At 37.1% G+C, this 12940-nt stretch overlaps 1 protein-coding gene across 1 annotated transcript in view; it reads left to right on the forward strand.

Annotated features, from left to right (window-relative positions):
- The first annotated feature begins 794 nt into the window (after positions 1 to 794).
- The window catches only part of LOC110032718 (2-isopropylmalate synthase A-like), a 77544-nt gene continuing 65398 nt past the window's right edge, over positions 795 to 12940 (forward strand). Inside the window, exons 1-3 of the mRNA XM_020736447.1 lie at positions 795 to 1512; positions 3885 to 4098; positions 4197 to 4277. Coding sequence (XP_020592106.1) covers positions 830 to 1512; positions 3885 to 4098; positions 4197 to 4277 — 978 coding nt within the window. The 5' untranslated portion in view covers positions 795 to 829. The remainder of the gene's footprint in view (positions 1513 to 3884; positions 4099 to 4196; positions 4278 to 12940) is intronic.

The following is a 12940-nucleotide window of genomic DNA, read 5'->3' on the forward strand; positions in this document are numbered from 1 at the left end:
ATATTTATTTAGTGCATATTGTCATGTTTCTATTTTACATTTTCAAAGTTAAAATAACTTGTTTTAAAAAAAACTCTCAAAACATGTTTTGAAAAAGAATCAAATATTTTATAACATATCAAATAAGTTTTATTTTAATTAAAAATAAAAAAAAATAATTAAAAAATAGAAAAAAAATAAAGGTGATCCCAAACGACCTTAATTATTATTAATTTTATTTGAGCATATTAAACTTTTTCATCTTATTTTTAAATTATCTGTTGTACATTCGAGCTCATATTTTTAAAATTTTTGAAACTCAAAACCCAAAAATTGTTACTTTTCACTTTTGGAATTTGGGTGATATATTGTTTTGGATTTTGCAGACTAAGAATTACTTTTATTTCTTAATGAAAATTTAATGTTAAACTTTTAAATTATAAATTAAATCTTCCAAATAAAATTAATCGTGGAAGATTATGACTGAGATGAAGATAAGGATCAGACTAACTAATGATAATAATCCTAAAATATCTGAAATAATTATTAATAAAATCACTTAATAAAATATAATAGAAAATTTATGACATATAGCTCAATTTTTTTGTATTTATATATCTAATATGTACATTTTAATTTTTTACATATATGCTATCAAATAAATGAATGAAAAATTATAGCTCACTTTTTAAAATTAGAACATGATATATTTATTGAGATATCAAACATTTAAGTGAAATGTGTAATAAAGCTAAAGTTTTGGTGTGAATGTGCAAAATATGTGTATGTTTGTAAAATGCTCGGTGGTTAAACAGTCTATGACTCTCTACAGTTCAGCATCCTTCCTCTCATGGCGCTAACGAAGGCAATTTACTTCGGTTCTTCAAACCCTAGTCCTATCTCTTACGCCGCTCCGGCGAATCTCAACCCTCTCTTATCCCACCCAAGCTCTCTACCTCTCCACCGCCACCGCTGGAACCCTAGCCTTGCTGCCGGTGCTCCCTCTCACCGCTTCTTCGCCGTGCGATGCTCCATCAACTCAAGGCCAGATTACATCCCCAACCTTATCGCAGACCCCGCCTACGTTCGCATCTTCGACACGACCCTCCGCGACGGAGAGCAATCTCCAGGCGCAACCATGACCAGCAGCGAGAAGATCGCCGTTGCTCGCTTGCTCTCCCGCCTCGGCGTCGACATCATTGAGGCAGGCTTCCCGGCATCATCACCTGATGATCTCGAGGCCGTGCGTTCCATTGCAATGGAGGTAGGGAACAATCCAGAGGAAGATGTGCACCTGCCGGTGATCTGTGGTCTGGCAAGGTGCAATATGAAGGACATTGATGCTGCTTGGGAGGCTGTGCGGCATGCCAGGAGACCGAGGGTGCATACTTTTATTGCGACGAGTGAGATTCATATGCAGCATAAGTTGAGGAAGACGAGGGAGGAGGTGGTCAGGATTGCTAGGGAGATGGTGGGATATGCGAGGAAGCTTGGGTGCGAGGACATTGAGTTCAGCCCAGAGGATGCTGGAAGGTCTCCATTGATAAAGTTTTTTATACGGCCTCGATGCATTCCGTTTTGCGTAAAAAAATATTTAAATGAAGTACTTCGCGTTAAACAAAAAAGTAGTGCTATTAGACGGTTATTCATAAAAGAAAAATGTTGGGCGAGGATATTAAAGTAAAATTTAATTGAAATGTCTTTTACAGTCTTTTGTATGAATTCAGTTAAAATTTTGATTGATTACTTATGATCGGATTCATCTAGAAATTAATCTAACAATTTTGGTTTTAGTCACGGCCCCTTTTTCCTATTCATAAATAAAATAACGGTATAAATTAATTACAAGATGATTTTGTTGGTATGTATAAATTACACGACAAATTTTTGCTACAATTTTGCTCTGTAACTACTGAGGAACAATTCTTCGACAGGTTGACACTCAGATCATTACTTTTTCTGGAAAATATTACCTTTCTCATTATTGATATAGAACTTGTATGTTATTTATGAGAAATTCTTGTATTTTTAATTTTCTTTTTTTCTTTTGAGGGAGTCCTGATTTGATTTGTCTTCTAGGAGATTTTCTGCAAATACTCCTAGTTTGTTCTACTTTCAGATAATTTTCTTACACTTCTATTGGATTTTTATTTAATTATGGATTTTATATTATGTGAATAAAGTTTGTTTGTTTACCCACAAGTGTAGTTCTGACTGTTTAATGCAACTTATTTTTTCTAAAATCCTTCTTGGAAACTTTGTGAGCATTTTTATATCAAGGTGGGAACTTGAACATTTTCTCAAGTTCGGTTCATCTAAGCTTTTTCACTTTGATCATCACTGGGAATAATGTCCTTTTTTTTGAATTGTGAGCTTAAATCACGAAGTATATAACTTGTATCCATGACTTTGGAGTGATAACTTTCTCTTTTAATCAATGGCCCATAAATTTCACACTGAGACTTGAATAGTTTTTAATTTCCTTTGTTTTATTCTTTAACCATTCTCTCCTTTTCTCTTTGTCAAGTGGGCTAGTACATTTTCGAAGCAATTTTCTCCTTGGTTAATGTAGATTTAAGAAGAATATGGGATTGGACACTTGCTTGTTGTTTTTTCATAGCCTTTTCTTTAAGGATAGCTATACCCCCTAAATAAATCTATACTAAAAAATCTCCATTTCTTGTTCCTTATGCCTAAGATTTTGGTGGACCAACAAAATTAAAAGTGTTTAGTATCATCTTCGTTTTTTATTTATCCACCTTTATGATTTTAATTTATGTCTTTGTTTTGTTGGGTGTATAGCATTGCTCTTTCTATTCTTTCTGCATTAATTTCTCTAGTTAAAGCCAAGGATTTCCTAAATCCAATGCAACACCAAATTTAGGTGCCCATCATTTCCTAAATCCAATGAAATGTCAAATGTCTGTTATTTTTCTACTGCTTTTTCATGTAAATTCCGAAACTTACTTGACATTCCCCGAGGCATACTTTTTTTTCTTAGAACCCTCTAAAATTTTGTTTTCTAGTCTCTATCGCAGCATTAAAGGTGTCCTGGTTACTGTAAACTTATGTTTTATCGAATAACATGGAAAGTAACATGCCTGGATGTTGTTAGTTTTTGATTGAGGGCTGCTATTGTTAACTTCAGGTTTATACACCTGCAAAAAAGATGTTTCGGTGCATTATTTCTGATTGGACGCCTGGTTTTAGATGCTTGTGATATGAAATGAGGTTATTGGAATCCTATAGAACTTGAAATACTTGCATGGGAAAGGGAATTCAAGTTCATGGATCGGTTTTTACAGTCAGTGCCAATTTGGTATAAAGCAGAAGGAATGGTGTTGCATGCATTTAGTCAAAAGGACTCCAAAGACACAAGGCAATTATGGCAGCGTATCGACTTAGATAGATTAGGAGCTCTCGTTCAAACTGGTGGTAAAATGATATGACTTGTGGTATAATAATGGTCTGTGCTGACACCACATTTAGGCGCCCATCATTTCCTAAATCCAATGAAATGTCAAATGCTGCATACGCGGGGAAAGTATGAGTGAGGTGAAAAAGGTTCACATTGGTTTCAAACTAAATTAGGTGTTTGCAAAACTTCTGTGAAAGTTCTTAGTCATCTTATGTTTGCATTAGAGGATATTACTACAGACTTTGAGGATGTAAATGTTGGGATAAAACTAAGAAGTTTGTAGGATTTAGAATGCACTACAGAATGAAGTTTACAGATTTTCACTTAGGGGCATGCCTTCAACAACTATCATTCAATTAATTGGCATCCATTTATCTTCAAACGTTTTATTCGCCAATTTTGGTCTTCCGCTTATTTTTTATGCTAAAACTAATTTGAACAACAAGATATTTACAGTTTTCTTCTTAATTTCTATGTTTATATACAGGTCTGATCGTGAATTCCTTTATCACATTCTTGAAGAAGTAATTAAGGCTGGAGCTACAACGTTGAACATTCCTGATACAGTTGGCTATACTATTCCTCATGAATTTGGTCAACTAATTTCTGACATAAAAGCAAATACTCGTGGGATTGAAAATGCAGTCATTTCAACACATTGTCAAAATGACTTGGGACTTGCAACAGCCAATACTTTAGCTGTATGAAAAGTAACAATATGATATCCCCTTCTCTATCTTCTTGTTCTGCAATATGATTTTATGTTCGATTTCAGCTTTGGCCTCACATGTTCTGCTAGGGTGCTGGTGCTGGAGCACGACAACTAGAGGTTACTGTGAATGGCATTGGTGAAAGGGCAGGGAATGCTTCTTTGGAAGAGGTATGAAGAGTAAATGTATCAGGCCAGGATGGTTCATTGTGCATTGCTTAAAGCATTAATGAAATTTATCACATACCTGAGAGTTTTCATGACTTGCTAGCTTTCATTCATATGTTTTTAAAATTTATTTTTTTTCATCGTTTTCCTATATTATGTATATCTGTGAATATTAAGTTTGTTCTAGCCTATAACACCTGCTCCATAGTTACCTTCGTATTAACGAGTATTAACTCATTTGTTCTTGGGCATCATGTTGGCGTACCAAATTTGAAAAGTTCCAAAACTATAGTTAGATAACCTAAAGGTTATGCCGCGTGGCTCGTCCTTAAAAAATTTAGAAGATTCATTTAAATTTCGATAAGTGAATTGTATCGCTCACAAGGAAAAAGAGTAATAGTTTTTCCATCATGGTTTGCTATGTTAGGGTTGATGTTAGGACTGGAAATAGGATAGAGATGAAGATAAAGATGCTCGATTGAGATAGGAAGGGAGATCGATACTTGTAGAAAGGATTTTAGATTGTCTCACACCGGTTCCGATTCACTCAAGAAATAGGAAGGCATCACATGATCCTGAGGAGAAAAGAAGAAAAAATCGATTTTACACCTTTTAATTGTCGCAAATGAGATAAGACAACTATTTATATTAATAGTTGAATCACATAAATAATAAACACGCCTTAAAGGTTCTTTTAACATAATAACTCATGATACTAAAAAGTGACAAATAAAAGTTCCGAAACGACATAAAACTAACATATGTAAGAGACTAGACTATGATTTATCTTTATAAATCACTTTGGCGGGTATGATAATAGGTTTGGTTTTGAACAGAGTAACTTGTTTGGTGTAAGAATGAGAAGTGATGTGTGAAGAATATCTTTGATATCAGAGTGAACCTAAACCGCAATAGAAATAAAAATATTATTACTGAATTCAAATAGAATTACAATGACGACTCTTCAAACAAGAAATAAATGATAACAAACATAAAACGACAGAGAAAAAACCCTTAAAATGTATCCCAAGGGTGGTGGAGGTCCGCTAGGTGGATTGGGATGGTTGGCAGCATCAAAATATTGCTGGTGGCAGTGAGGGGGAGGTGCAAAAATGCAGGGACAATAAGTGTGGAGGTTGTCCTGAGTGATGGCAGCGAGGAGGTGGGTTGTATAGTAGCGAGGACAGCAGGAAGGAGGTCCTGAATGGCAACGACACAGTGGGAGGGTTGTGACAGCATGAAAGAGCTGTGGTTTAGGCGGCAACAATGCTGGAAGCGAGGGAGGTGGCTGGTAGGTTAAGGATTGCTGAAAACAATGAATCGAGTGTTGTTGCTAGCGACTGCAGTGAGATATGGCGGCAGGGAGCGATGTGGAGGATGCAGAAGGGAATATGAGGAAGATAATCACCACATCAGGAGAGAGATATAGTCAGAGCACCATCTAATCTCTCGGATACAGTTATCAAAGAGGGAACAGACGCCGTCGACTGTCTTAACAACAATATGGGATTTGGAATTAATCAGAAGCTAATCCTAAGCAAGCAAAATCATATATATATATATATATATATATATATATATAATAGGTAATGGATAAAATATAATGGAATTAGAATAAGAAGTAAATATTAAAAGATAAGGGATTAAATAGGTAATAAAAGTGATCGTGATACTGTAGCAATTAGAGTAACTGATACGAGGTAAATTTACGTAATTTTACTGCATTAAATACAATGCTAATTCTCTTATTTATCATGATAATATGCTTGAGAATTATATTTTTCTCTTATTTGTGTGGGTGTGTTGACCTCATTTTGAGGTCATCACTCTTTTTCTTAAGATCTTAAGATCTAGCTCTTGGAATTCCTATTGACCATCTTAGAAAACTAGTATTGGAACCTACCTTTTTAGAAATTTCAGTCACTTCCTATTTCAACCACTTCCTATTTTCCTGTGATGTCTAACATTTATGGTTTTAAAACCATCGTCTTATGGACGAGCAGTTTAGGGCTATTGTGTGGAGACTCAGGGAGAAGTTCCCAATAGAATTTCAAGCCATAGGAAAATCACTTCATGACTTTATCTTCACACACATTCACCAAATGCAGAGAATTCACTAAATTGCACAAGATTGAACTTAAATTAAGCCTAAAAGATGGGTAAAAATGTGAGTTTCTCTGTACGACCTCCGACGACAAAATGAACCGCGCCAACGCGTTCGGGAGACCAATTTTAACAGGAAAAGACACCCATATTGTTATAATTTCCGACATGAGCAAAATTGCATGCAAATAGATGAATTCATCAAAACGACCTCCGACGACAAAATGGACTGCGCCAACGCGTCCGGAATGCTCATTTTGGTAGGAAAGGCCAAAATTACGTAAAAAGGATATCCATTTTGTTATGTTGCGACCACGAATAAAATGCACGAATCAAATTTTATTTTTGAAAAATTAATTATTTTATTAATATGATAATATTTATAATCCCACTCAGACCCTAACTCACGCACACCGCCTCCGGTCAACTCCATCTTCAGCCCGAGCGAAGCCCTAACTTCCGCACTCTTCTCCTCGCTCGATCCAGCCGCTCAATCCAGCCGCCCAATCGCTTTTTCCTTTCTTACGATCGGCCGCACCCGAGCAGAACCCTAGTTTGCACCTCTTGGCTCGATCGCGAGCTCCCCACACGCGGTATTCCTCTGCCATTTGCGCACGCTGCTCGTCTCCTCGAGCTCCGCTCGACCGACGGCTCTCCAAGGGTGAAACTCCACCTGGCTGACTCTTCCTCTGCCCTAAGCTGCATTTCCTTCTCCTTAAATGCATTTTTTTTGTTCTCCCTTTACCTGATTCGTTCATCAGTGAGGCTGGTAGGTGGCTGCTCTTCTCCTCTTTTGCCTATAAAACCCCACATTGGCGAAGCGAAGTCTTTGGGGTTGGCCGAAAATTAAAAAAAAAAAAGAGGTTGGAGGTGCTGCTGGATTTTCTCCAGGCTTTGTTTTATTGGCGAAGTCTTTTGGGTTGGCCGAAAATTTAAAAAAAAAAGAGGGTGGAGGTGCTGCTGGATTTTCTCCAGGCTTTGTTTTGAAGTTGTCCTAGGTTTGCATAAGAAAATCTTGATCCAATGAGCATTTTGAGAAGAAGAGAAAGGATTTGAGGCATCTTTGAGCGTGAACATTTGCTGTCGTATTTCCTTAGTCTTTTCAGGAGATTTAGGCTTTTATATCAAGGTGCTTAAGGATGTTTTTGCTGATTTTTGTTTCCTTAGGTTGGTTCTTGAGTTTACTATTGAATCTACACCAAGAGGTATGATCCTTCTCTTCTCTATTCTGCACTATTTAGGATGGATAAAAAAAATGTTTATTTCCTTTTCTAAAACATGTGGAAGCAAAATTTGGGCTTGTTTTGAAACTTAAACATGAAATAGTCACTGGAAACATTAAAATAGAGCATAATATGGGCTGTCTTTGGTCTTCTTGCTTGAGATATTTGGAAATATCATAGAGGTAGTTTTGAAATGAAACTTGTCCCTCTAGAAATGCATGTTAGAATGGATTATCAGAGCTATTTATTATTATTACTCATGTTCAAAACAAATGTTGGAAAATGCTGGCTTTAAAAATATCTATTCAGGCTTATCTATTTCATATTACCTATCACTATTTGAAAGCAAATGCTGGAAATATTCTCTGTTTTTGGTCCATTTGAAAGGCTCGGTTTTGGCTTTTGGGAGTTGGATCCTTGCTGAAATTCTCGTTTCTGTTTTGTGCCTATGAAGGCTCGATTTGCCCATATATTGGATGCGGTTGGCTTTTTGGAGTTGAATCCTTATTGGAAATTTTTTTCTATTTTTAGCCCATTTGGAGGGCTCGGTTTTGGCTTTATGTTAGCTGGAAATTGCATTTCATTTAGCCCATTTGGTGGGTTCGGTTTGGCTCTTTTGAGACTGAACGTATACTGGAAATTTTTGTCTTGTTTCAACCCATTTGTTGGGTTCGGCTTCGACTCTTTTGAGATGGATTCTGGCTGAAATTTCTCTCTGTTTTCCCCATTTGGAGGGCTCGATTTTGGCCTAGGCTATGTTCTTCTCTCTAGCCTATATGTTGGGGTTTAATTGAATTTGAAACAAGGAATTGGTTTGACTCAAAGGTTTATCTGTTGGTTTCCTTTACTGGTTTCCTTTTACTAATTTAGTAGAGCTACAAATGCATTTTATTTTTGTCCTTTCTTGCTGGACTCGGGTATGCTTGGCATGGTTCTCTGTTTTGCTCTTCTTCTTGGGCTTGGGTTGCACTGGGCTCAAGTTGCACCTGTGTTGGGCTTGGGTTGCACCTGTGTTGGGCTTGGGTTACACCTGTGTTGGGCTGGGCTTGTCCCCTGTATGAAGCTTGGTTTGGGATCCTTTTTGGTGATTGTACGTTGGCTGAAACCTCTTATTGTTTGGACCATTCATTGAGCTTGGTTTGCCCATAGACCGGGATTGGGTTTGGCCCTTTGATGGGCTCGGTTTAGCTCCTTTTTGGTATCATGTCCTGACTGAAATCTCTTGTTGTTTTAGCCCTTTGATGGGCTCGGTTTCACTCCTGTGCTGGACTTGTTTGCCTTTTGCGCTGAGCTCGAGTTTACTAGCTACGGTTTCCTGTCTTGCCCTTTTAATTGGTTCGGTTGGGTTGAAAATTCCTGATATGACGTTCCTTTTGAGATTTTTATGGGTAATCACGTTTGTCATCCCAAAATTTATGATTTCAATATACACTTCTATATGGGAATGTTTGAAATAAGCTGATCAATTCATTACTATGTCTTGATGAAAATGGCTTCGGTTTGGATAGTTTATGGTAGCTTGTTCATTCACTCTCTTATGTATATCAAAGGCGATGTAAAAGCAATACCTATGGTGGTTTTCTTTCTGTTGCCTTGGCCGTGAGCATTATTTGGTGCTGCTGCCTTTGTGGCCTTCTTCTTTGCCTCTGGCTGTGAGCCTTGCTGCAATGGTTCTTTGGTTTTGTGACATGGTTCAGGCTTGGCTTTCTCTTTGCTGCCCCTACCTATAAGCTTTTGCCTTATTTCTTGTTTTAAAGTGTGGACTTATGTTGAAGTTTGGTTGTGCATTTCATAATTTCTACTTGTGGGCTTGCTATGAGGCTTGGCTGCTCTCTTTTCTGGCTTTACCCATGAGCTGGTTTTGGGGCTGGTTTTTTCTCTTTGTGGTCCTTGGTCGTGAGTTTGCTTGGGGCTTGGCTGCTCTCTTTTCTTGGCCTTACCCATGAACTTAAATATGTGAGGGCCTTCTTCCTGTTGCCTTGGCCGTGAGCCTTGCTTTGTGTTCATGACCCTTTATGGTCTTTCTCTGGCTGCCCCTACCTGTGGGCCTATGTTGTGTTGACTGTTCTCTTTTGTTGCCCCTACCCGTTGGCCTATGCTGTGTAGGCTTTCCTCTTGTTGCCCTTTACCCGTGAACCTAAACTGGTGACCTCTTCATGTGGTGGTTCCCTCTCTACCGATTACTTCCTCTTATTTTTTTTTATGACATATGAAAAGCTTTTAATGAATTTTCTTGCTTTGGAGAATTATAAAGTTGATATGAATTTGATTCATAAAATAATTTGAAAGCTTATGAAAGTGTTTAGAAAGACAACATGAAAGCTTGAAAAACATAAATATCATATTTAGGTTCAGACTTGGACGTATGAATTCATATGAGTGATGGAGCTATGAGTACAGTGTTATGTTAGTCTTGAGTCCATTTCAATCTATTTGAAACAAAGACTTGGAAATGATACCCTTCATGAGTTGATCCAATTATAAAATTTGAGAAAGTGATATCCTTCTTGGATTGATTCAAGGATCTTGGGCTCTCTTTTAGACATTTTTTGATACAATTTTGAGGATTGCTTTACCCTTTACCCTTTCGATCTTTTGGGTAAATCAATTCCTCATCTCTCATCCCAATTTTATTCATTTTTTCCTTGCTTCTTGGTTCGGTTTTCTGTGCTTATATCCGATACATAAGTGCTCATGTATAGCCTTTTGTTGTATGTGAAACCATCAAGCAATGTCGCAAGTAGGTCGGTTTTGTTTTTGGGGTAGGGAAAAGGCGTAGGACAATGATGACAAAGACACGCCAGTGGTAGAACAAAATGATATCTCATCCTACAACACCAGGACTCAATTCTGGGACTTGATGAACTGTAGGATGAAAGTATCATTCACCGACATAAGACTAGAGAGGGAACCATACCTTCTTAGAATGTTAGTGGTCCTACGTTCGACAGCGTGATCAACTCGTGGACAATTGTACTTTCCAAAACTGATAATAATAGATATGATAAGAATATTTATAAAAATATTTTCACTATAAAAAAAAATTGATACAACTTTCCTTTTGTATGCCTGAAATCTATATGCATGCCAAAAATAATAAATTTTAAATATATATTATAACTTGGTTGTCCACCTGTTGATTATCTGTTCTAGGCTAAGGAGTACTCTCTTAAGTTAGGTTTAGTAGGACATCCTTCTAGTGGAGTGACGGACTTTATACATCCGAGTGACCGAGTAACCTTCGACAACCCTCGAGTACAAATATATATATATGAGCCTAGCCCCGACCCGAGTGCTTGCGGTCCCCTCTTTTCAGACTATTTTCTATGTTTTATTGGAATTTTTGGACAAAACACTCGTGGTCTTTTCTCCGAGATTTTCCCGAGGTTTTGATAGTTTAATTTGAATTGTTACCTGTTAATTTTCCCGAGTTTTCCGTCGTGGATTATTTGTCGATTTTTTTGAGTTTTCCAGACAATGTTTCTTTTGTTTATACAGTGAATGCTTGCCAGCTTAAAGGAGCAGCAGAACTCCCAAATATACATGTTTGATTTACATTATAGTATTTTACTTCACAGTATGTTATATTGCTCTCCTAGCATGTTAACTGTTCTCCCAGCATGTTATACTGGTTTAGTAGGACCTCCTTCTAGTGGAGTGACTGTCGTTATACATCCGGGTGACCGAGTAACCTTCGACAACCCTCGAGTACTAATATATAGTTGAGCCTAGCCCCGACCCGAGTGCTTGCGGTCCCCTCTTTTCAAGTTTTTAATGAATTTTCTTCTTTTGGAGAATTATAAAGTTGATATGAATTTGATTCATAAAATAATTTGAAAGCTTATGAAAGTGTTTAGAAAGACAACATGAAAGCTTGAAAAACATAAATATCATATTTAGGTTCAGACTTGGACGTATGAATTCATATGAGTGATGGAGCTATGAGTACAGTGTTATGTTAGTCTTGAGTCCATTTCAATCTATTTGAAACAAAGACTTGGAAATGATACCCTTCATGAGTTGATCCAATTATAAAATTTGAGAAAGTGATATCCTTCTTGGATTGATTCAAGGATCTTGGGCTCTCTTTTAGACATTTTTTGATACAATTTTGAGGATTGCTTTACCCTTTACCCTTTCGATCTTTTGGGTAAATCAATTCCTCATCTCTCATCCCAATTTTATTTTTTTTTTCCTTGTTTCTTGGTTCGGTTTTCTGTGCTTATATCCGATACATAAGTGCTCATGTATAGCTTTTTGCTATATGTGAAACCATCAAGCAATGTCGCAAGTAGGTCGGTTTTGTTTTGGGCGTAGGGCGATGATGACAAAGACACGCCAGTGGTAGAACATAATGATATCTCATCCTACAACACCAGGACTCAATTCTGGGACCTGATGAACTGTAGGATGAAAGTATCATTCACCGACATAAGACTAAAGGGGGAACCGTACCTTCTTAGAATGTTAGTGGTCCTACGTTCGACAGCGTGATCAACTCGTGGACAATTGTACTTTCCAAAACTGATAATAATAGATATGATAAGAATATTTATAAAAATATTTTCACTATAAAAAAAAATTGATACAACTTTCCTTTTGTATGCCTGAAATCTATATGCATGCCAAAAATAATAAATTTTAAATATATATTACAACTTGGTTGTCCATCTGTTGATTACCTGTTCTGGGCTAAGGAGTATCCTCCTAAGTTAGGTTTAGTAGGACATCCTTCTAGTGGAGTGACGGACTTTATACATCCGGGTGACCGAGTAACCTTCGACAACCCTCGAGTACAAATATATATATATGAGCCTAGCCCCGACACGAGTGCTTGCGGTCCCCTCTTTTCAGACTATTTTCTATGTTTTATTGGAATTTTTGGACAAAACACTCGTGGTCTTTTCTCCGAGATTTTCCCGAGGTTTTGATAGTTTAATTTGAATTGTTACCTGTTAATTTTCCCGAGTTTTCCGTCGTGGATTATTTGTCGATTTTTTTGAGTTTTCCAGACAATGTTTCTTTTGTTTATACAGTGAATGCTAGCTAGCTTAAAGGATGTCGACACTATTTTTTATATGGGGTTTGCCCGTAAGAAGCTGTCGGTCATCGGAATTGAAATCCCATTGCCCGCTTTAGAAGGACGTTTTTAAAAAAATTTAGTTTTGAGAAAGATGAAGTCAAGCCGACCCCATAATTTTCATAGTTTAAATGAAAGAGCGTTTTTTCTCAAATCCTGTATCTATCCCGAAGGATGAACACAAGAATTGAGGGTAAGACTCGATCAAATAAACTAAAGAAAGTTATGACATCCATTTGGTCTGCGAAACCAATGTATTG

Source organism: Phalaenopsis equestris, unplaced genomic scaffold (genome assembly GCF_001263595.1).
Source record: "Phalaenopsis equestris unplaced genomic scaffold, ASM126359v1 Scaffold000002, whole genome shotgun sequence".
Taxonomy (NCBI): domain Eukaryota; kingdom Viridiplantae; phylum Streptophyta; class Magnoliopsida; order Asparagales; family Orchidaceae; genus Phalaenopsis; species Phalaenopsis equestris.